Genomic DNA, 25,141 nt, shown 5'->3' with positions numbered 1-25,141 from the left:
AAGGAGCCAGCCAACCACTCAAACGCCGCACTAGAGAGGAAAAAAGCCGGTGGGGTGGCGAGAATACAGAAGCAAGAATCCACCCCCCCACCCCACCGGCTTTTCCCTCCTCTTGCGCGCAAGCAAAGGAGCCAGCCAACCACTCAAACGCCGCGCAAGAGGGGGGAAAAGCCGGTGAGGTGCGGTGGGGGGGATTCTTGCTTCTTAACCAAGCCCTTTAGGATAAGCGGCTGGAGGAAGGCGAGGCAGTTGCCGCCTCTTTCGAGCTGAATGAAAGGCAGATAACTGTCTTTCCTTCAGCCGCTTCTCGGAGACCGCTTAGGAACATCGCTTCAGGTGTGCCTGCCTCTCCTACAGTGGAGAGAGGCGGCAACTGGCCAGCCCTTCCCCCAGCCACTTAACCGAGCGCCTCTTTGTTGTAGGAAAGGCAGGCGCACCCGAAGCGATGTCCCAAAGCGGTCTCCGGGAAGCGACTGAGGGAAAGGCAGTATTCTGCCTTTCCTTCAGTTCAAAAGAAGCAGCAACTGCCCCACCTTCCCCCAGCCACTGAACCGAACGCTTCAGGAAGGTGCCGCCTCTTTTCGCTGTTGGAAAGGTGGTGGGGATTCCAAGCAGGCAGCAATCACCAAAAGAAGGTGATTATGTCCCAGCTTCTCCGCTTTTTAAAAAAATGAATGTTTGGGATTGCAACAATGGATTTTTCCAATAGAAAATTACCGGAGTGGGCAATGGGGGGGGGGGGGGGTGTTGTCCTCTGAAATGGCCAGAGCAAGGGGCAGATGGGAGCGTGCGGTCCTTGCCAGCTACCCATTTGCCGGGACTTCACTTTCTACCTGCCCCGTGCCAAGGCCCCTGCCAGGTGAAAAACGTTTGCCAGACTGCATAAACCCCCTTGTACTGTTCTGCGACCTCAGTGGGAAGGGGCTGGCTGGGTGGAAAAGCAGTGAGCCATTCCTTCCCGACATTCCCTTCCCTCACTCACTCGCCTTTATTTTGCCGACTCGGCTGCCTTTTCATATTACTATTCCCACGACCAACTCCGTGGCCGCCCACCCCTTTCGCCCACACTTTCCTCCTGGTGCCTCTTGGGAGTTGTAGTCTTTTCGAGAAGGCGGGCTCAGCCGCTCTGCCCAAAGAGACACTACGGCTCCCAGAAGGCTAAAGGGAGCGTGACGTAAACCGTGGATGCAGCCAAAAGATACACTGGCAGGCGTCCTGTCAATGGGTATTTCCGTGGGGGGTGGGGGTGCGAGGCTGAGTTGTTTTCCTAGAATGAAAAGCACAGGCGCTCAAGCCTTCCAGGAAAATTACGGTAGTTCTCTGTGTCTTTCATTTGGAGACTTAGCCCTGCTTTGTGCTCTGCACCTGAGCAGGGGTGCCCCCTCCTCTGTCTTAAAGTCCCTGTCTTATACACTTGGCATTTTACTCATTGCCAGTGTCAAGGCATTTTAAGGGTTATTTATGCATTTTATGCTATATACTGTTGTATTGTTGTTACATTTTATATTGCTTTTTAGTTGTTGTGATTGTTGTGAGCCACCCAGAGACCTGTTGGAGGGAAGGAAGGAGTTAGGAAATAAGGAAGACAGAAAGAAAGAAAAAAAGATGGTAGGAATGAAGAAAGACAAAGAAAGATGGTAGGTAGGAAGGAAAACAGACAAAAAAGGAAAGGAGGGAGGGAAGGGACAGAAGAAGGAAAGAAAAAGGAAGGAAGATAGGCAGAAAGAAAAAGAAAGGGGGAGGGAAGAAGGAAGGAAGGAAGGAAGGAGAGAGAGACAGACAGACAGACAGACAGAAAGAAAGAAAGAAAGAACTATGACCACAATTGAGCCCAAAATTGTGGTTGTTAAACAAAAGCGTTGTTCAGTGAGAATCACATTTTACTCAATCCATGACATTTCCTAGCTCTAACAGTGATGTGCAAGCTAGGGAAGTACTGGTACATCTGAAGGCATGTGTAATGTTCTAGTTGTGGTTAAATGTGTGGCAGAAAGTAGACTCTGGGTTTGTTTTTCCTATTACAGTAAGTAAGGTTGAATGTACCGTATATACCTGTAATTTTACAAGAGCTCCCTCCCTCTCTCTCTCTCTCTCTCTCTCTGTAAATATACATACGGTATACAGTTTATATAGTAAACAATGTACGGTATATTTTTCTGTGCCTGTGTGTAATATGTATGTACACATATGGCATATATACATAGAATTAAATAGTATATTTTGGATGTTCAATAATAGTAAATAGAGAGGGAAATTGTATCTCTTTGAGGCAAGGAGAGGCCAAGTATCCTAACCTAAATGAATTGAACTATTCACTATTACCTATATTTGTATTTTTCTGCATTTTTATTTTATTTTTATTCAATTTTTAATGGTGTTTTAATATTAATATTTCTAATTTTCTAATATATATTTATATTTTTATATTAACTTATTAACTTAATCAATCTATTTTAATTAATTGGGGGGGGCTAAATTGATGTATAACTGGGGTGGGTGCAATAATGTGTATGGGAGGAGTGACTGGTATGAGTGGGATGGCTGTAGTGGGTGGGGTTATGCCAGGGATGGGATGAATGGGATGAATGGGAATAGTATGAATGATATATTTGGGCCACCTGACGCCGGAGAGGCGGGAGGGGAAGGGGCACCGATCTCTGGGGTGGCAGAGGGTCAGAATATCCCGGTGTTGCTGGGGAGAGGTAGATATGTCGGGAGCCACGGAGTTAGCCGTTCCAGGGAAACGAGGGATCGCTGTCTAATAACTATTCCTTGTTCCGGCTCCGTGAGCTCAACCCAGGGCACTGGTGATGAGTGTAACTCTGGCCCTGGGCTCAGGCTGCTGCTGCTCAATGCCAGGTCGGTGGTAAATAAAGCTCTCCTCATCCGGGATTTAATCCTGGATGAGGAAGCCGACCTGGCATGTGTAACTGAAACCTGGCTGGGCCCGGAGGGAGGAGTTCCTCTCTCGGAAATCTGCCCAGATGGGTTTCAGATATGGCATCAACCTCGACCCCAGGGAAGGGGGGGGAGTGGCTATTATAGCCAGGGAGAGCCTTTGCCTGCGTGGGCTCGTTGCTCCGGAGATTGCGGGTTGCGAGTCCCTCCTTGTGAAGTTGGACTTAGCGGTTCAGGTGGGCTTGTTTCTCGCGTACCTGCCTCCCAGCTGCGTGTCAAAAGCCCTGCCTCTGCTGCTCGAGGAGGTAGCCGGGCTGGCGGTGGAGTTCCCCGGACTTATTGTCCTGGGGGACTTCAACCTGCCGTCGCTCAGCGAAACCTCTGGGTTGGCACAGGAGTTCATGGCCACCATGACAGCCATGAACCTGACTCAAGTAGTACAGGGTCCGACTCACGAGGGGGGGCACACACCCGACATGGTATTTCTTTCCAAGCAACTGAGTAATGGTCTGAGACTAAGGGGCTTAGAAGCATTGCCTTTGTCATGGTCAGACCATTTCCTACTACGGCTTGACTTCCTGGCTCCAATCCTTCCCCGCAGGGAGGCGGAACCAATTAAGATGTTCCACCCCAGATGCCTGATGGACCCAGAGGGCTTTCAGACGGCGCTTGGGGTTATTCCAGAGGCACTCGTCCACAGTTCGGCGGAGTCTCTTGCAGAGGCCTGGAACAAGGCTGCAGCAGAGGCTCTTGACCGGATTGCGCCTTTGCGACCTCTCCGTGGCGCTAGACCCCATAGAGCTCCATGGTTCAACGAGGAGCTCCGGGAGTTGAAACGCCAGAAGAGACGTCTAGAGAAGCGATGGAGGAAGAGTAGGTCTGAATCTGATCGAACACTTGTAAGAGCTTTTATTAAGACTTACAAAGTGGCGCTCAAGGCGACAAGATGAGTGTACCATGCCGCCTTGATTGCATCAGCAGAATCCCACCCGGCCGCTCTGTTTAGGGTGACCCGCTCCCTTCTCAACCAGTGGGGAGTTGGGGAGCCCTTGCAGAGCAGTGCCGAGGATTTTAACGCGTTTTTCGCTGATAAAATCGCCCAGATCCGGGCCGACCTCGACTCCAATTGGAAAACAGAGTTGACTGACAACGAGTCAGTCGAGGTGACTGGGGCACGTACTTGTCCACCTGTCTGGGAAGAGTTTGATCTGGTGACACCTGATGAAGTGGACAAGGCCATTGGAGCTGTGAGTTCCGCCACCTGTTTGCTGTATCCGTGTCCCTCCTGGCTGGTGTCGGCCAGCAGGGAGGTGACACGGAGCTGGGTCCAGGAGATTACCAACGCTTCCTTGGGGAGGGGAGTTTTTCCAACACTCTATAAAGAAGCGCTCGTGCGCCCCCTCCTCAAGAAGCCTTCCCTGGACCCAGCCGTACTTAACAACTATCGTCCAGTCTCCAACCTTCCCTTTATGGGGAAGGTTGTTGAGAAGGTGATGGCACTCCAACTCCAACGGTCCTTGGAAGAAGCCGATTATCTGGGTCCCCAAGTCGGGTTTCAGGCCCGGTTACAGCATGGAAACTGCTTTGGTCGTGTTGATGGATGATCTCTGGCGGGCCCGGGACAGGGGTTTATCCTCTGTCCTGGTGCTTCTTGACCTCTCAGTGGCTTTCGATACCATCGACCATGGTATCCTTCTGCACCGGCTGGAGGGTTTGGGGGTGGGAGGCACTTTTCTTCAGTGGTTCTCCTCCTACCTCTCCGGTCGGTCGCAGTCGGTGTTAGTGGGGGGTCAGAGGTTGACCCCGAGGTCTCTCCCTTGTGGGGTGCCTCAGGGGTCGGTCCTCTCCCCCCTGCTATTTAATATCTACATGAAACCGCTTGGTGAGATCATCCAAGGGCATGGGGTGAGGTATCATCAGTACGCTGACGATACCCAGCTTTACATCTCCACCCCATGTCCAGTCAACGAAGCAGTGGAAGTGATGTGCCAGTGTCTGGAGGCTGTTGGGGCCTGGATGGGTGTCAACAGACTCAAACTCAACCCGGATAAGACGGAGTGGCTGTGGGTTTTGCCTCCCAAGGACAATCCCATCTGTCCGTCCATTACCCTGGGGGGGGGGAATCATTGACCCCCTCGGAGAGGGTCCGCAACTTGGGCATTCTCCTCGATCCACAGCTCACATTAGAGAACCATCTTTCAGCTGTGGCGAGGGGGGCGTTTGCCCAGGTTCGCCTGGTGCACCAGTTGCGGCCCTATCTGGACCGGGACTCATTGCTCACAGTCACTCATGCCCTCATCACCTCGAGGTTCGACTACTGTAATGCTCTCTACATGGGGCTACCCTTGAAAAGTGTTCGGAAACTTCAGATCGTGCAGAATGCAGCTGCGAGAGCGGTCATGGGCTTACCTAGGTATGGCCATGTTTCACCATCACTCCGCAGCCTGCATTGGCTGCCGATCAATTTCCGGTCACAATTCGAAGTGTTGGTTATGACCTTTAAAGCCCTTCATGGCACTGGACCAGAATATATCCGAGACCGCCTTCTGCCGCACGAATCCCAGCGACCGATTAGGTCCCACAGAGTGGGCCTTCTCCGGGTCCCGTCAACTAAACAATGTCGGTTGGCGGGCCCCAGGGGAAGAGCCTTCTCTGTGGCGGCCCCGACCCTTTGGAACCAACTCCCCCCGGAGATTAGAACTGCCCCTACTCTCCCTGCCTTCCGTAAACTCCTTAAAACCCACCTTTGTCGTCAGGCATGGGGGAACTGAAACACCTCCCCCGGGCATGTACAATTTATGTATGGTATGTTTGAGTGTGTGTCTGTTAGCGAAATGGGGTTCTTTTAAATATTTTAAATTATATTTAGATTTGTTATAAATTGTTGTGCTATGCTGTGAGCCGCCCCGAGTCTGCGGAGAGGGGCGGCATACAAATCTAAGTAATAAATAATAAAATAAAAATAAACCCTAACCCAAACCAGTAGGAGCAGTGGAGGATTGAGGTAAGTTACTTGCATTTTTTTTGCCTATACCTGCCTTGGGGGGATATATACCTGTTTACCCTCTTTTAAACTTACAGAGCTAGTTTACTGGTTTTCTTTGAAATAAATATTCTAAAAAATTTAATCTACTGATGCCTCAATTGATGTAATTTTATTGGTTTCCATTTTTATAAGTTACCAGTAGCCGCTGCAATTTCCACCCTCGACTTATAATGGAGTCAATAAATTTTCCCAGTTTTTTTGTGGCAAAAGTAGGCGCCTCGACTTATAGTCAGAGGGACTTATACTCGAATATATATGGTACTTTAATTCTCCCTTTCCCTCAGCGACGTAAAAACCTTTGGTAGCTTATAATTAAAAAGAAAAATAACAAATATCAAAGGAAAAACGCAGGCTACTGAAAAACATGGTTTCTTCCCTTTGGCAAGAGTGGTAGAAATATGAGGGGTGATTGATTATTAGATATGGATTGACTATGCAATGATAGTAAAAGATATATTTAGATGTTGTTTAATATTAGGATGTATTAATTCCTAAAATTGGATTAGAATTTTAGAACTATATAGAATTACATCGTTAAAATCAATGGAAGATACATAGGATAAATAAGGGGTATTATGATTTTATGACTTTGCATCTATGTTGCCAGGCATAAGGAAATTAATAAACCCCTTTGCTATTATAATTTATGTATGGTCTGCTTGACCTGTATGATTATTTTTATAACGGTTTTTAAAATTGTTTTTTAACTATAAGATTTGTATATTGTGTATTGTCTTGTGAGCCGCTCCGAGTCCTCGGAGAGGGGCGGCATACAAATATTATTATTATTATTATTATTATTATTATTATTATTATTATTTGAAATATAAAATAACAGAATAACATAGTGGGAAGGGACCTTATTCTGCCCGAGCACTGAGCCCTAAATACCGTATATATTCAAGTATAAACTGGGTTTTCAGCTCAAAAAATGGGCTGAAAAATCTGACCTTGGCTTATACTCAAGTCACTGATGGTGCTCAGGCGCTACAATGGCCCGAGCGCTGGCAGCAGGGACAGACTGGACCCACCAGGGCATGGAACCGTTCTACCGATGTAAATGAAGCTGCACGCAGCTTCAGCTGATTGGCGGCAGTCACTTCCGGGATTCCCGGTCTTGGCTCTCCTTTTTTCCCCTGCTGCTGCATCTGCACCCCTCACTTTTCCCGTTTCCTCCTTCCTAGCCTCGGCAAGCTTCCCTCTCTCCTACACGGCTCCCCTCCAGCCTCACGCAGCCACCTCCCAAGGCCAGGAAAGAGGAGAGAGGAAAAAAGCAATGAGCACGCAGGCAGCAGCAGCAGCAGCAAGGAAAGGAGAGCCCAGCCGCGCTGCGCCAAAGCGATCAGCTCAGATGAAAGGGCTATGACACGGTGCAGCTCTCTTTTTTTGCTAGGCTCCCCCACCCCATCCCTGTGAAAGTGAAGCCAGAGGGGTGCGTGTGACCATAAAGCCCCCCCCAGCTCCGGTAATTTTCTTTTGGAAGGATTCCTTGCTGCAAGAAAATTATCAGACCTGGCAGTAGTGGTAGTGGGGCTCCAAGCAGGCAGTGATCACAAAAGAAGGCGACTGTGTCCGTGGAGGCACCTCCCCCGCTCGCTCTGGGACTCCTTGCTGCAATTCCAGCAGCTCAGCTTTTTAAAAAACTGAGCAGCTCGGATTGCAGCAAGGAATTTTTCGAAAGGAAAGTTACCGGAGCGGGCAATGGGGGGGGGGTCCTTTGAAATGGCTGAAGTAAAGGGCAGGTGGAAGCGCGGGGGCCTGCCCAGCAGACCCATCCAACAGGTCTCCATTTTCTGGTGTAGGGCAAAGAAAAGCAAAGTGGTGGCGGCAGCAGCGAATTTTCCCCTTGGCTGCCTTTCCATGGTGGGAGCAGCGGCGGCGGTGCTTCAGAGCCTGGATGAGCCCGTCACCCAGGACCTGCCACGGGCCACGGGGTTACTGGAGGATCGGCTGCAGCTTCGTCCCTGCCGGCCGTACAGCCAACACTAGAAAGCCGCTTGGCAGGCCATTGCCCACGCTCCCTTAGCCGGAGCCACCAGTAACCCCGTGGCCGGCATGACTGGTGGAGGAATTCTGGGAGTTGAAGTCCACAAGTCTTGAAGCTGTCAAATTTGAAGTTTGTAAAAAGTGTACATGGTTGTAAAAAGTATTCTGCTAAACTGGTATTTTATTAAACAATATAACACCATTTGATTCAGAATACTTTTTTCCTTGTTTCCCTCCTCTAAAATCCAGGTGTTTCTTATACACCGGTGTGTCCTTATACACCAAAAAATATAGTACATAGCATTAAATAGTTTATTTTGAATGTTCAATAATAGTAAATAGAGAGGGAAATTGTATCTTTGAGGCAAGGAGAGGCCAGGTACCCTAACCCTAACCCAAACCAGAGGGAGCAGCGGGGGATTGAGGTAAGTACTTGCATTTTTTTTGCCTATACCTGCCTTGGGGAGGACATATACCTATTTACCCTCTTTTAAACTTACAGAGCTAGTTTGCTGGTTTTCTTTGAAATAAATATTCTAAAACATTTAATCTACTGATGCCTCAATTAATGTAATTTTATTGGTTTCCATTTTTATAAGTTAACAGTAGCCACTGTATTTTCCAACTTCGGCTTATACTCGAGTCAATAAGTTTTCCCAGGTTTTTTTAATGGCAAAAACTGGTGCCTCGGCTTATACTCGGGTTGGCTTATACTCGAGTATATACGGTAATTACGCAACAAATTTTTTTGGGTTATATCTATGACCAGGCATGAAAATTTGCCACTCAGACACTATACCTTTCCGCCCACACCGGGGAAAAAAATAGAGGGAACATTGCTCGAGGTTCGACTACTGCAATGCTCTCTACATGGGGCTGCCTTTGAAGAGTGTTCAGAGACTACAAATTGTGCAAATGCAGCCGCACAAGCTATAGTGGGGCTACCAAGATCTGCCCACATTTCAACATCCCTCCATGAGCTGCATTGGCTGCCGGTCAGTTTCTGGTCTCAATTCAAAGTGCTGGTTATGATCTACAAAGCCCTACATGGCTTAGGACCAGATTATCTTCGGGACCGTCTTCTGCCTCATGTATCCCAACGGCCAGTTAGGTCCCACAGAGTCGGCCTTCTCCAGGTCCCATCGGCCAGATAATTTTGACTGGCGGGGCCTAGAGGAAGAGACTCCCCTTTTCTACCCGGTCCCCCTCATAATCTTTGGATTTAAAATTTAAGAGACTGGTCTTCCCTTTTTCCTTATTCTTGTTTCTTTTCTAGACTTAGTACTATTAAAAATTTTCTTCTGCTGATTTTTTATTTTTTAATTATTTTTTCTTTCGTTTGCCTCTTTCCTTCCCTTTCTTTTTAATTGTTAATAAAATTGAATTGATATTCTTTATATTCTTTTTCCCTTTTTAATCTTATATTTTTCATTGTTAATATTATAAATTCTAAATCTTTTTTTAAAATTGTGAACAATAAGAGACTGTTTTAAGAAATTGTAAAACACGGTTTAAATTTTGAGATATGAAAGGTTTTTACAGGGCACAAAGTGTGACTTCGGTGACAACAACTCAAAAGCAAACAGCTACTCCAACTCCAACCCCTACGCCCAAAGTATTTCCAACATCATCTCCACTACAACAAAGGACAATAACTACTATGTTAGCCAAGGAAAAAGAAAAGGAGAAAGAAAAGGCACCTACAGAACTAAACCTCCAGTCTATTCATGACACATTAGTAGGCATCCAAGATTTCATGCAGAAGACACAAACTCAGACGAAAACTCAACTTGAAACTAACAAAGAAGTGAAAAAAATGCTTGGAAGAAATGAAGCAAGAGATGAAAGAGATGAAAAATGAGATGGGTACGTTGAAAACTGAGATCAAAAAAGAGATTGGCGAACTCACAACCGAAATAGCAGAAGTAAAAGGGAGCATGACTGAAATGGACGGGAACATGAAAGTTATACAACAAAATCTACAAGAGAGTGAAAAAAGAAGAAAAGCAAAGAAGAAAAGATTCAATATATGGGACAAAAGGTAGAAGAATACGAAGATCACAATTACGTAGCCTGCAGAGGCTTCAATACAGCAATAACCAAACTTGAACTCCAATCCGCATCATATGGCCTGAGATTTCAAAATATTGAAGAAGAAAGAGATGAAGATTTATCGGCAAAAATGGTGGAAGTAATAGGAGAAATTTTACAAGCTGATCCAGGAGAACTGATAAGAGAAATAGATGAAGTGTACAGAGTCCAAACTGGATATGTAAGACGCCACAACTTACCAAGAGAAGTACACATTAAGTTTGCAAGAAGAATAATAATCAAAGATGATATACTGAGACAGGCAAGAAATCAGATTTTTAAACGCAACGGGTAAGAAATTACGATTTTGAAACAAGTTCCCAAGAGTGTAAGAGAAAGTCGAAGAGAATATTACTTCCTTACAAGTGTTTTAATCAAAAAGAATATTGTTTTCAGATGGTTGGTACCAGAAGGCCTTACCTTAACCTGGCAAGCAATGAAAGTGAAGATAGAAAGCATGGATCAAGCAAGATCCTTCTTTGCACAAAGCGGATTGGACAAGATTGATCACTTCAGATAGAACTTAAGAGCAAAGATGAAGTGAGGGGGGGCCACTGGCGGAGAAGGGGGAGAAATACAGGAAATAAAGAAGAAACAACCACAGATTTCATAAGAACTGGTCTTAGATACGAGACTTCGAGAACCGAAAGAAACCAAAAAATACTACAAATAAAGATGACTCATGATTTGAAATTTTTTTCAGTCAACGTCAACGGATTAAATAATCCAAAGAAAAGAAATCAAATATTAACTAAACTCAAGAATCAAAAAGCAGAAATAAATATTTTACAAGAAGTTCATATTAAAAAATCAAAAAGAAGTCTTCTCAATAACTCAAAATTAGGGAAATTATATACTAGCCTGGCAAATCAAAAGAAAAGAGGAGTTGCAATGTATATTGATGAATCAATTGAATCTAAACAAATGTATAATGATAGTGAAGGTAGGATTTTAATGGTATAATTAGAGTTAGAAACAAAACCTCTTGTAATTGTTTCAATTTATGCACCAAATGACAACCAAAAACAATTTTATAAAGAATTACATGAAAATATATTATTATTTATTTATTACTATTATTTATTAGATTTGTATGCCGCCCCTCTCCGGAGACTAGGGGCGGCTAACAGCAATAATAAAACAGCATATAATAATAATCCAATACTAAAAACAATTAAATAAATGAATTATCAATAGAAAATATGATAATAATAGGACATTTTAACGCAATCTCAGATGATCAAATTATACAGGGAAAAGAAAAGGAAAAAAGGTAATCTTACCTGGGACAGTCTGGAAAATGAATACAGAATTATTATTAAAAGACATATGGCGAGAATATCATTTAAAAGAGAAACAATACACTTTCTATTGTGTACATAATAAGACTTGGTCCAGGATAGACATGGCCTGGGCCCCAGTACATATAATGGAACAAATTAGTGATATAGAAATAAAGACAAATACCTAGGCGGATCACAACCCTTTATTGATACATTGGAAAGGCAAAAAGAAAATAAACAATTGGTCAATGAATAGAAACATAGTAAAGGACCCAGAGTACAAAAAATGGATAGAGAAGGAAATAGAAGTTTTTTTCAAAATAAACAAAAATAGTGATACTACCCCTCAAAACCTTTGGGACACAACAAAGGTGTATATACGTGGGTTAACAATGTCTTTTATAGCAAAAAATAAACAAAGAGAAGAAAATATACTGTATTATCAAAAATTAGAGGAAGAATTGAAAAAATTAGAATTATTAATGCAAAAGGACGATAACGATGATAAAGTTAAAAATCAGAGAGAATTAATAAAACAAATTAAGATTGATAGAACAAGAATCAATAGCAGAAAAAAATAAAAAGAGCAAAACAGGAATATTTTGAATATGCGAATAAACCAGGAAGATGGTTGTCATATAAACTTAGAAAAGAGAGGGAAAACAAGATTATTATTATCCAAAGGTATAATAAAACACAGAACGGAGGAAAAAAGGGAAATAGTATTAGAATTTTATAGGCAATTATATAAGAGAGAAGAAATAAAGGAGGATTCTATTTTTGAATATTTAAGGAATATAGACTTACCAGTCTTAACTGAAACACAACAGCAAAGATTAAATAAACCTATTACAGAAATAGAATTAAGACAATCTGTAAAGAATCAGAAAAATAATAAAGCGACAGGCCCAGATGCGATACCAGCAGAATTTTGTAAGTTACATATAGAAATACTTTTTTCAAATATTTTGGAGATATATAATCAAATAATAGCAGAAGGTAAATTACCCAAAACATGGTCAGAAACCGTAATAACTTTAATACATAAAGTGGGTACGGAGAAGGAAAAAATTGAGAATTATAGACCAATTTCATTGTTAAATGTGGATTATAAATTTTTTGTATCCATTTTTGCAAATAGGTTCAAAAGTATTATAAATGACACGATACATGGCGACCAAAATGGATTTCTGCCAGGCAGACAAATAAAAAACAATTTAAGAACAATAGTAAACACATTAGAATATTACGAGCAGCATCCAGATAAAAAAATGTCACTTATATTTTTAGATGCGAAAAAAGCATTTGATAATGTAGATTGGAATTTTATGAAAATACAATTTAATAGGATGGAGGTTGGAACAATTTTTTTTAATATAATAGACGCTATATATTCTGAACAATCAGCTAGAATTATAATAAATAATGAATAAACAGAAAAAATAGTAATACAACGAGGAGTAAGACAAGGCTGCCCAATATCGCCATTATTATTTATTTTAACATTAGAAGTCTTGTTGATAAAAGTAAGAGCTGATAGGGAAATAAAAGGATTGAAGATTAAAAAAAGAGACCTATAAATTACAAGCTTTTGCAGATGATGTAGTTTTCATCTTAGAAGATGCTACAACATCAATTTTAAGGTTAATAAATTTAATTGAAGAATATGGGAACGTCGCAGGTTTGAAAATAAATAAAGAAAAGACACAGATACTAACAAAAAATATGACAGAGACACAGAGAAAACATTTAGAAAATTTAACAAATATGAAAATCACAAAAAAGGTAAAATATTTAGGTATATGGATGACTTCCAAAGCTATATCTTTAAAAAATGATAACTATTTAAAATTATTAAGCCAGATCAAAAAAGATTTGGAAGTTTGGAGTAATCTACAATTATCACTAGTGAGAAGAATTTCTACAATTAAAATGAATATTCTCCCTAAAATTTTATTCCTTTTTCAAGTTATCCCTATTAATCCTGGACCGAAATTCTTTGTAGAATTAAATAGGATAACAAAAAAATTTATATGGCAAGGTAAAAAGCCAAGAATTAAACAAAACTCATTAGAAGATTGTAAAGAAAGAGGAGGCCTCGGCCTCCCAAACTGGAAATTATACTATCAAGCCACTGCCCTAACATGGATAAAAGAATGGTTGACATTAGAAAATCAAAGATTGCTTAATTTAGAAGGTCATGACTTAATGTTGGGCTGGCATTCTTTTGTATGGTACGGAGAGTTAAAAACACATTCATACCTTAAAAATAATATTATTAGAAAAGCATTGATTGACGTATGGAATGAAATAAAGAAAAATCATTTTTTAGTAATGCCAGAATGGATTTCACCAATTGAAGCCATTTCTCACCCGAATTTTATAAAAGAAGGAAAGATTTGGAAATATAGGGACTTATTGGATAACCAATTAAAATTAAGAACAAAACAAGAATTACAAGAGTTAGGTACTGACTTCGATTGGTGGCAGTATACAGTGGTACCTCGAGATACGAGTTTAATTCGTTCCGGACCTGGGCTCTTAAGTCGAGCAGCTCTTATCTCGAACGACTTTTCCCCATAGGAATTAATGTAAATAATTTTAATTGGTTCCAGCCCTCAAAAAACTCACAAAGTTAGTCTAAATTATGCAGAAAGACATGTTTTTAATGAAGAAATGTACATGTACATATAAATGAATAATGAAGTTTCTTTCACTTAACTTGTAAACTTTCTTAAACTTTTAAATTTACATATGTTCAACTTCTCTGCCACCCAATCCTGTAGGACAGAGGTCCCCAACCCTTTTTGCACCAGGGACCAGCTTTAAGCGATCAAGAGAGGAATGGGTGAATGAATGGACGGAGGGTGGGAAGGAAGGAAGGAAAGAGGGAAGGGACAGGAACAGAGGAAGGAAGGAAGAAAACTTATGAAAACTTATAAGAGAGGAATGAGTGAAGGGAGGGAGGGAGGGAAGAAGGTGGGAAGGAGAAAGAAAAGAAGAAATAGAGGAAGGGAAGGTAAAAGAGAGAAAGAAAAAGAGCAAGAAAGAAAGCTGCAAGCACCCCCCCGAGCCCCCCAGGCCGGCTGCAACCTTTTAAAACACGCGCGCCGCTTCGCAGCTGTCTCCTGAAGCCGAACGCGGAAGTTAGCGTTTGGCTTCAGGAGACAGCTCCTTGGCGCTTGTATCTCGAATTTGGGCTTGTAAGTAGAACAAAAATATCTCTCCCCTCCCAGCTCTTATCTCGAGTTGCTCTTAAGTAGAGCAGCTCTTATGTCGGGGTTCCACTGTATACAGATTAGTTCTAGATACCAAATGGATATTAAAACTTATATTTTTTGAAAAGAAAATAATACATTAAGTAAATTATTAATTCAAAATCAAGTGAAATTAATTGGAAAGGTATATAAATATTTAATAAATTATAAAACGATAGGTTGGATATTGAAAGACAATATGATCAGTTGGTGCAAAAATTTTGGCAAAGAGATAAACTTGGAAACATGGGAAAAGATATGGGTATATAATTGGAAAATAACAAAATCAATTTCCTTTAAAGAAAATCAAATTAAGATGTTTTACAGATGGCATCTCCCACCACATAGGATCTCTAAAATGTTTCCTAACGTTTCTCCCATCTGCTGGAAATGCAAGAAAGAAATTGGTACATATTTTCACGCATGGTGGACATGCCCTGAAGCCAAGAAATATTGGAACAAATTAGAGAAATGGTTAAAAAATGAGAAAAAGTCTCCTGAATTCTTCCTACTGGGTATTTCAGATATGAAGCATAAAAAAGAAATTTATTATTTAATAATACATATTTTAGCTGCGGCAAGAGTTACATTTGCACAGAAATGGAAAGAAAAGGAAATACCAAAAGATGCAGAAGTATTTTAAAAAATTATGGAATGTGCAGAACTAGATATGATGACAAAACTTTTGAATAACCAAGCCGAAACAGAATTTTATAAAATATGGGACAAAGTATATAAATGGTGGAATTTTAAAAATACAGTGGTACCTCATGATACGAACTTAATTGGTTCCAGGAGGAGGTTCGTAAGGTGAAAAGTTCGTAAGATGAAACAATGTTTCCCATAGGAATCAATGTAAAAGCCAATAATGCGTGCAAATCCTTCAGGAAAATCCCAAACTTTAGAAGGGAGGCGAACAGAGGGCAGGGAGGAGCAGGGGGCGGGTGGAAGAAGCAAAGCTAGGCTAAAGGGTGAGTGGGAAGGAAGAAAGGCAAGGGGGGCACCCCTCCCTTTTCTTTCTTAAAAAGACCCCCCCCTCATTGCTTGCAAAAATGCCGTTCTCCTAGTTAATTCAGTGGAGTCTTTTCCTCCCTCCAAGCCACCCCTCCCTTTTCTTTCTTAAAAAGACACTCCCCTCAGTGCTTGCAAAAATGCTGTTCTCCTAGTTAATTCAGTGGAGTCTTTTCCTCCCTCCAAGCCACCCCTCCCTTTTCTTTCTTAAAAAGACACCCCCCTCAGTGCTTCCAAAAACACCGTTCTCCTAGTTAATTCAGTGCAGTCTTTTCCTCCCTCCAAGCCACCCCTCCCTTTTCTTTCTTCAAAAAAGGGAAAAAAAGAAACCCCTTCATCTTAGCAGCAGCGGCTTGGGTTCGTAAGGTGAAAATAGTTCGGAAGAAGAGGCAAAAAAATCTTAAACACCGGGTTCGTATCTTGAAATGTTCGTAAGACGAGGGGTTCGTATCTTGAGGTATCACTGTAGTTGTAAAATTAAATAAGTAAGAATTTATAATTATTTGAACTTATTAATTTGAATGTTAACTGTATGCATACATGAGAACATTTAGAAATTAATATGACAAGGTTTCTCTTTTTTAGTTACACTAAATAAGTGAATTTCAAAAAATTTATAACATGATAATAGACAGAATGTAATACAGTGGTACCTCAAGATACGAACCCCTCGTCTTACGAACAACTCGTGATACGAACCCGGGGTTCAGAAAAATTTTGCCTCTTCTTACGAACTTTTTTCTAGTTACGAACCGGCGTTCGGGAGGCTGCTGCGAAGCCCCCCGGCTGTTTTAAAAGATGACAGCCAGGCTGGGGGACTTCCCAGAAGCCTCCCGAACCCCGAACCCGGAAGTTCGGCAAAAGTTCGGGGTTCGGGAGGCTGCTGAGAAGCTCCCCAGCCCGGCTGTCACCTTTTAAAACAGCCGCGCGGCTTTCCAGAAGCCTCCGAACGCCGAATGCGGAAGTTCGGGTTTGGCGTTCGGCTTCGGAAGGCTCCTGGAAAGCCGCCCGGCTTTTTAAAAAGGTGACAGCCGGGCTGGGGAGCTTCTCAGCAGCCTCCCGAACCCCGAACTTTTGCCGAACTTCCGGGTTCGGAGTTCGGGAGGCTGCTGGGAAGTCCCCCAGCCCGGCTGTCACTTTTTAAAACAGCCGGGCGGCTTCCCAGCAGCCTGGGAAGGCCGGCGGTCTCCATTGCGGAGCCCAGCCATGTGGGCTCCGTTCCCCCTCTTACCAGCACAGCAGGCAGCCGCCGCGGAGCCCTGCCATGTGGGCTCCGCCCCTTTCCTCACCGGCTCGACCAGCTGGCCGACGGTCTCTGTTGCGGAGCCCAGCCCTGTGAGCTCCGCTCTCCTCCCCGCCGGGTCTCTGTTGCGGAGCCCAGCCACGTGGGCTTAACCCCACCCCTCTGTCCCACCCATCGCCCCTATCTAGAAGAAGCTGCCACCCGAGCGCTCTTGCCCGGCGGGAGGCGAAGCATTGGGGTGGGGTGGGCTGTCCTGACAGCCCCCCCACCCCAATGCTTCGCCTCCCGCCGGCTAAGAGCAATCGGGTGGGACAGAGAAGCGGGGAGAATCAGGAGGCTCCTTTGGCAGCTGGGGGCTGCCTGGCTTTGTTGTTTTGGCTGCAGCGGGTGCCAGGCAGCCTTCAGCCACCAAAGGAACCTCCTGATTCTCCCCGCTTCTCTGTCCCGCCCATTGCCCGTGTCCGGCAGAAGTTGCTGCCTGATTGCTCTTAGCCGGCGGGATGCAAAGTGCTGGGGTGGGGGGGGGTGTCCTGACAGCCCCCCCCACCCCAATGCTTCGCCTCCCGCTGGGCAAGAACGCTCGGGTGGCAGCTTCTTCTAGATACGGGCGATGGGTGGGACAGAGAAGTGGGTGAATCAGGAGGTTCCTTTGGGGACTGGAGGCTGCCAGGCACCCGCTGCAGCCAAAACAACAAAGCCAGGCAGCCCCCAGCTGCCAAAGGAACCTCCTGATTCTCCCCGCTTCTCTGTCCCGCCCATTGCCCGTGTCCGGCAGAAGCTGCCTCCCGTGCCGATGTTCCCCGCCAAGCCTGGCTCGGCTTCCCTGGCTGCTTGGCCGGGGGGGGGGCTCAGCCGAAAGGGGCTGGAGACGCAGCGATTTGCCTCCCGCCCCTCGCCCCTGTGCCGCCGGCACGTCATCTTCCCTCCCAGACAAAAAGGCCGGCCTTTGGGGATGAAGGGGTGTGTTCAGCTCTGCGTCTCCAGCCCCTTTCGGCCGAGCCATCCCCCCCCCCCCGGCCAAGCAGCCAGGGAAGCCGAGCCGGGCTTGGCGGGGAACATCGGCACGGGAGGCAGGAGACGATCGGGCGAACGGAGCAGCAGCCAGGGAAGCCGAGCCGCGTATGGCGGTGACGGCGGCCGTCTCCTGCCTCCCGCGCCGATGTTCCCCGCCACGCCCGGCTCGGCTTCCCTGGCTGCTTGGCCGGGAACTGGATGCTGGTGGTGGCAGAGGAAGGCGAATGCGGCTTGGAAGCTGGGAGGGGGGCAGAATATGGGAGGAGAGAGGCAGCCTCCATGCTTTTCTTTCGGCGGAGCGAGAAGCAGAGGAGCTGGGTGCTGGTGGTGGCGGAGGAAGGCGAATGCGGCTTGGAGCCTGGGAGGGGGGCGGAACGTCTTTGAAATTCGCCTTCCTCCACCCCCACCAGCATCCAGCTCTTCCTCCGCTTCTCGCTCCGCCGAAAGAAAAGCATGGAGGCTGCCTCTCTCCTCCCATATTCCGCCCCCCTCCCAGCCTCCAAGCCGCATTCACCTTCCTCCGCCACCACCAGCATCCAGCTCTTCCTCCGCTTCTCGCTCCGCCGAAAGAAAAGCATGGAGGCTGCCTCTCTCCTCCCATATTCCGCCCCCTCCCAGCCTCCAAGCCGCATTCGCCTTCCTCCGCCACCACCAGCATCCAGCTCTTCCTCCGCTTCTCGCTCCGCCGAAAGAAAAGCATGGAGGCTGCCTCTCTCCTCCCATATTCCGCCCCCCTCCCAGCTTCCAGGCCGCCGCCCGGCTGTCATTTTGTAGAGAAGCGAGAAGCGGAGGAAGAGCTGGATGCTGGTGGTGGCGGAGGAAGGCGAATGCGGCTTGGAGGGGGGCGGAATATGGGAGGACCTCTTCCACGCACCCCCGCCGCCACCAGCCTCCGCGCCACCGCCCAGCTGTCATTTTGTAGAGAAGCGAGAAGCAGAGGAAGAGCTGGATGCTGGTGGTGACGGAGGAAGGCGAATGCGGCTTGGAGGGGGGCGGAATACGGGAGGAGAGAGGCAGCCTCCACGCTTTCCTTTTGGAGGAAGAGCTAAGTGGCCAGAGAAAGGGATCAATGTAAAAGCGCCGCTGGGCTGGGAACGTCTTTGGCCAATTAGCCAAACAAAGAAAAGCGTGGACGCTGCCTCCCTCCATCTCCCGTATTCCGTTCCCCTTTTAGCCTCCAGGCCGCCGCCAGGCTGTCATTTTGTAGAGAAGGGAGAAGCGGAGGAAGAGCTGGATGCTGGTGGCGGCGGAGGAAGGCGAATGTGGCCCGGAGCCTCCCGAACCCCGAACTTTTGCCGAACTTCCAGGTTCGGGAGGCTGCTGGGAAGCCCCCCTGCCCGGCTGTCACCTTTTAAAACAGCCCCCGGGCTGTTTTAAAAAATGACAGCCGGGTGGCAGCGTTTTTTTGCGGGGGGTTTTTTGTTGTTGCACGGATTAATTGACTTTACATTGTTTCCTATGGGAAACAATGTTTCGTCTTACGAACCTTTCGTGTTACGAACCTCCCCCTGGAACCAATTAGGTTCGTATCTTGAGGTTCCATTGTAGTATAAAAACAATATAAACATAGAGTATTTTTGCAATACAGTGATCCCCCGAGTTTCGCGATCTCGATCTTTGCGAAACGCTATATCGCGATTTTTCCACCCGATGACGTCACTCCCTTCCTTTCTCATCTTTCTTTCTCTCTCTCTTTCTCTCTCTTGGTTCTTCCTCTCTCACACTCTCTTCCTCCCTCTCTTTCCTTCTCTCTCTTTCTCTATCTCTCCCCCTCTTGCTCTCGAGCGGCAAGCGAGCAGCCAGGCGGGCGGGCAAACGGGCAAGCGGAGCGGCCGGGCGGGGCGAACGGGCAAGCCAGCAGCCGGGCGGAGCGAACGGGCAAGCGGCAAGCGATCTTGGGGTTTCCCCTTTGCCTGGGCGGCGGGAAGACCCAGGCAAGGTTCCTTCGGCCGTCCAACAGCTGATCTGCTCCGCAGCGCGGCAGCAGCGAGGAGCCGAAGATGGGTCTTCCCCGCCGCCCACACGCAAACTCCACCATCTGCGCATGTGCGGCCATGGAAAAAGGGGCGCGCATGCGCAGATGGTATTTTTACTTCCGCACCACTACATCCCGAAAAATCGATTATTGCGAGGGGTCTTGGAACGGAACCCTCACGATAATTGGGGGATCACTGTATTATAAATTTTAAAGTGTTATTTTTTATATTTTATTACTAGCTTATTTGATATTTTATAGATAAGAAAATTAATTAACATAAAGAATACAGTGTTCCCTCGATTTCCGCTGGGGATGCGTTCCGAGACTGCCCGCGAAAGTCGAATTTCCGCGAAGTAGAGATGCGGAAGTAAATACAACATTTTTGGCTATGGACAGTATCACAAGCCTTCCCTTAACACTTTAAACCAGGGGTCCCCAACCACCGGGCCGCGGACCAGTACCGGGCCGCGGGGCATGTTGCACCGGTCCGTGGAGTCAGCAGCTGCCGGCCCTCATGCCGCCACCCCCTCCCTCCAGCGCTTCGCCTCCCGCCGGGCAAGAGGCCTCAGGAGGCAGGTTCTGCCGGCCACAGGACGATGGACGGGACAGAGGGGCGGGAAGGACCGAGAGGCTCAAGCCTCTTTTGGCTTCTGCCGCGGGGCGCTTTTGCGTTTTTGGCTGGGGAGAGGCAGGAGGGCCAGCCTGACCCCCTCTCTCCAGCGCATAGCTCCCGCTGGGCAAGAGGTCTTGGGAGGCAGGTTCTGCCAGCCATAGAGCGATGGCGGTAAAGAGGGGTGGGGAGGACCAGCACCCCCATGCTTAATCCCGCCCCCAACCACACCCCTTTCCGCTCCCACCGGGCCATAGAAAAATTGTCTTGCTGAAACTGGTCCCTGGTGGAAAAAACGTTGGGGACCACTGCTTTAAACCAATAAATTACCATTTCCCATTCCCTTAACAACCATTTACTCACCATTATTACTGGTACTCACCATTGAATAAGACACTTAGTGATCCTGACATTTATAAACATAATTATTTATTAACAATAATCTTTTTTTTTTGTTATTTATTTGCAAAAATTATTAGTTTGGCGATGACATATGATATCATTGGGTGGGAAAAACCGTGGTATAGGAAAAAAACCGTGAAGTATTTTTTAATTAATATTTTTTGAAAAACCGTGGTATAGGCTATTCGCGAAGTTCGAACCCGCGAAAATCGAGGGAACACTGTACAGAGTTCAATTTAACAAGAACATAGAGCGTGTGTGTTATATTTCTGTATTGATCCGGTTATAGTTAGAGGTTTTTTTTCTGTACTAGCTAGACTTCTGCGACAAGCGGAGCAATGGTAGCTCCTTGAATGTTTTTTGTTTTTGTTTGTCTAATGAAAAATAATAAAAAAATATTTTTTTTAAAAAGGAAGAGCCTTCTCTGTGGCGGCCCAGGCCCTGTGGAACAAACTCCCTCCAGAGATATGTACTGCCCCCTACCTCCCAGTCTTTCATAAACCTACCTCTGCCGGCGGGCATGGGGTGATGAGACTGTCTCCGGCTGATACTAGATATGATTGGATTAGTTGAATGTATGTGATTGTACATGGGGTCTTTTAAATTTTTTAAGTAAATTTCCATAATCTTTTATAGTTATATAGATTCCTTACATATTGTTGTATTCAGTGTTGTACGTCACTGAGTCGCCTCAAGAAGGGCGGCATAAAAATCTAATTAAATAATTAAATAAATAAATAATAAATAACACAATGTCAAATATCCATACTGTTTCTTTGGAACTGCATCTGACGTATTATGGGCTAAATGAAAATCCCTAAAAGATTTTAACCTTCTTGTTCTCAACTACTACTACTATTCTCCTCTTGTTATTTTCCCCCCATTTTTTTCCATCTTGTTTTCCCATGCTTTCTTAAAGGCTTGATGTTTCTCATATCTAGTCTTATTAGTAAAAGAATGGCTGTATAGTGACTTTTGCAAACCAATGTGGGAGCTCCCACAAGAAGGAATAATAAACAGTACTTACCTCATTATAGGTATGCTGTAAAGATGCTACTAATTTGGCCTGATTTTGATGAGGTTTCTGAGCTTCCTCAAAGGCCTTCCTAATATCAAACAACTTTTCTCCTTCCATAGCTGCAATGAAAAGAAAAAAATGTGGAAAACAAAGAACCCTTATCATATCAATTCCATCAACTAGTTTTTGCTTATGCAGGGCCCAGTCGTGGTGGTGTTTTATCTTTTGCAAGTTTTCTTTGTTCAGTGCATTCCTTGATGTGAATATTTGAAAGACCAAAGGTGACACAAATATTGAAGACCTTCCAATTCTTTCCTTTCTGAAGACAGTTCAGCTCATTATGGCTGATTTATCTAATAAACAATGGTTCATCTTGAAAGCTAACTTAACCTTAGCAAAATTAATCCATCATGGAGACCAGTCTTCAGAAAAGCATCAGAGAAGGTCCATGTCTAACCTTATGTCAAATTCAAAACAAAAATCAAAACAAAGGCCATCTGTGGTCTTCCAAGCAGAATTTAATTCTGCTATAGGCTATAAACTACTGCAAGGTAGTTCCAAGGTAGTGTTTTAGAGCAGTGTTTCCCAACCGGTGTGCCGCGGCACACTGGTGTGCCGCGAGACATGGTCAGATGTGCCGCGAAGAAAGCAGCTCAGCTTCTGGTCTTGAAATTTTTTGCAAAGAGCAAAAAGTTGTGAGAACAGAAGCTGAGCTTCCTTCTTTGCGCCTTCCAAGTTTTCCGGCAACTGCAGCGCCCCGCCCGGCTGGAGCTTCCCTGGCGGCGGCAGCAGGTGAGCTTTGGGGCCTGGTGGGAGGGTAGCGGCAGCGGAAGGGCGGCGCGCAGCGGGAGGGTGATGGCAGCGGCAGCAGCAGCAGGTAGTAGCCGTGAGGCAGCGGCAGAGTGGTCAGCTGTGAGGCGGAGCTCCGGAACAGAGGTACCGATGGCGGCGGCTGGACATGCTAGAATTGCGTGGCTGGCACTTGCCTGCTGTCTGGGCCGGGACGGAGGTTCCAGCCCCACGTCCATGCCCAGCACAACGCCAGCATGTACGGCGTCTAGCAACACGTCTAGCCGCCGCCGTCAGTGCCTCCGTTCCGGAGCTCCGCCTCACAGCTGACGACCTTGCAGTTGCCCCACACTGCCCAATGCTGATGCTGAGAGAAAGAGAGAGGGAGAGAAAGAGATAGCAAGAGAGGGAGAGAGAGAAAGAGAGAAAGAGAGAGGGGGGGAGAGAAAGAGAGGGAGAAAGAGAGGGGGGGAGAGAAAGAGAGGGGGGAGAGAAAGAGATAGCAAGAGAGGGAGAAAGGGGGAAGAGAAAGAGATAGCAAGAGAGGGAGAAAGAGAGAGGGAAAGAGGGGGAGAGAAAGAGAGAGGGAGAGAGGGGAGAGAGAAAGAGATAGCAAGAGAGGGAGAGAGAGAAAGAGAGAGGGGGAGAGAAAGAGAGGGAGAAAGAGAGATGGAGAGAGGGGGGAGAGAAAGAGAGAGGGAGAGAAAGAGAGGGAGAGAGAGGGAGAGAGAAAGAGATAGCAAGAGAGGGAGAGAAAGAGAGAGGAAGAGAGGGGGAGAGAAAGAGATAGCAAGAGAGGGAGAGGGAGAAAGAGGGAGGGAAAGAGGGGGAGAGAGAGGGAGAAAGAAAGAGAGAACGGGGGAGAGAAAGAGATAGCAAGAGATAGCAAGAGAGGGAGAGGGAGAGAAAGAGAGAGGGAGAGAGGGGGAAGAGAAAGAGAGAGAAAGAGATAGCAAGAGAGGGAGAGAGAGAAAGAGAGAGGGAGATGGGGGGAGAGAAAGAGATAGCAAGAGAGGGAGAGGGGGGAGAGAAAGATAGCAAGAGAGGGAGAGAGAGAAAGAGAGGGAGAAAGAGGGGGAAGGAGGGTGAGGGAAAGACATAGAGGGAGGGAAGGAGGGAGAGAGAAGGAGGGCAAAAAAGAGAGGAAGGAAGGGAGAAACAAAGAGATGGAGGGGGGGAAAGAAAGAGGAAGGAAGGGGGAGAGAGAGAGAGAGAGAGAAAGAGGGAGAGAGAGAGAAATAGAGCGAAAGGGAGGAAGAGAGATATTTTTTTGTCCAACCTTTTTTTTAGCGCCCCCCCCCCAATGTTCCCCGGGATTTTTTAAATGTGAATAATGTGCCTCGGCTCAAAAAAGGTTGGGAAACACTGTTTTAGAGGGCATGGCTATAGGCATGTTCTACCAAAACCTTCCAATGATAGTCACATGATCCCAGGAACAGTTGCAGCTGCTTTAAAATATATTCATGAAACCAAACCCAAAGCAGTAGCTTTGGGTCTAAAAATGGTCCCGATCTTAATATGGCAGCGGAGAAACAGTTGTTCAACATCCTAATGGAAGGGGCATCGAAATTCTTTCTTTTACTCATACTAAGAATACCCGAATGGACATCTGGGGAACAGGGCTGCTGACGCTGCTAGTCTCTTTCTAAAACCCTACGGACCCGCGGATACGTCCCACCCCCGGACCCTGCTGCGCGGGAACGCACTGGTAGAGAGTATTCCCTGCTGCCCCCAGGCCCAGAGGGCGCAGCGCAGGCTGGATCCCGTCGGAGGCACAGCGCCGCTAAGCCAAAGGACTCACCGACTCACCTGAGCCAAAAGATCTCTGCTTCCGCCACTCGCAGTAGCTGCGTTTTTACCTCGCGCTCACGGGCTACTTTCAAATCTTGCGCGCTCCCAACCGGAGGCGAGAGTCTCGCGAGAAGCTGGAGGTTCCGGGCGGAATAGCTGAGGCTGCTAGCAGTCCTTTAGATTTTGCAACAGCGCGCCCCTATAGGGCGCCCGCGGTTATTGGAAAAGGACCGGGCGCAGAGATGCACGGTTGAAAATGTTGTTTTTGCATTATTAAAATCATTCTTCCTCTGCTACGGCAAAGGCCAGCGACACTGGACAGGAATCTGCTGGCCGGGCTGTGAAGTGAACCATTGAGCCAAACCAATTATGTTGCCATGAAGTGTGACACCAGTTAAAATGTCCTAATTAGGTCATTTTCAGAGTAAGCTTGATCAAGGAAGGCTTCGGTGGTGATCATGTGTTATTTCATACCAGAAGATGCCTCAGAACCAGATATGGGCTTAAAGGTCATGTGACTGGGTGGGAGTGGCTTATTGACCAAGGTAAGTTTTCAAATAGATGTTTGGACTCTTTTTCAGCTGACTAAATCGCATTATTTGAATAGCCACAAAAAGGACAAATGATAGACAACATTATTTGTTGAGGAAAATAGTAACATTTTAAGCTTTTGTACTGAACCCACGAGGTTCAGTATGATAATAGATTAGGCAAGTAACTCAAT

The 25,141-nt window shown here is 45.9% G+C and overlaps 1 protein-coding gene across 3 annotated transcripts in view; it reads right to left on the bottom strand.

Moving 5' to 3' along the window:
- The window catches only part of NCAPG (non-SMC condensin I complex subunit G), a 281,872-nt gene extending 257,034 nt beyond the window's left edge, over positions 1–24,838 (bottom strand). Inside the window, exons 1-2 of one of the 3 annotated variants that reach the window (XM_070757387.1) lie at positions 24,436–24,838; positions 21,847–21,956 (exon numbers count right to left, since the gene is read on the bottom strand). In XM_070757387.1, the coding sequence (XP_070613488.1) occupies positions 21,847–21,954 (108 nt within the window). In that variant the 5' untranslated portion in view covers positions 21,955–21,956; positions 24,436–24,838. Of the gene's footprint in view, positions 1–21,846; positions 21,957–24,332; positions 24,355–24,435 lie in introns of those variants that run through there. The other 2 variants (XM_070757390.1, XM_070757388.1) reach the window with 2 other exon arrangements.
- Between the last annotated feature and the right edge of the window lie 303 nt (positions 24,839–25,141).

Source organism: Erythrolamprus reginae, chromosome 7, assembly GCF_031021105.1.
Source record: "Erythrolamprus reginae isolate rEryReg1 chromosome 7, rEryReg1.hap1, whole genome shotgun sequence".
Taxonomy (NCBI): Eukaryota; Metazoa; Chordata; class Lepidosauria; order Squamata; family Dipsadidae; genus Erythrolamprus; species Erythrolamprus reginae.
This window is presented reverse-complemented; position numbering and strand designations above follow the sequence as displayed.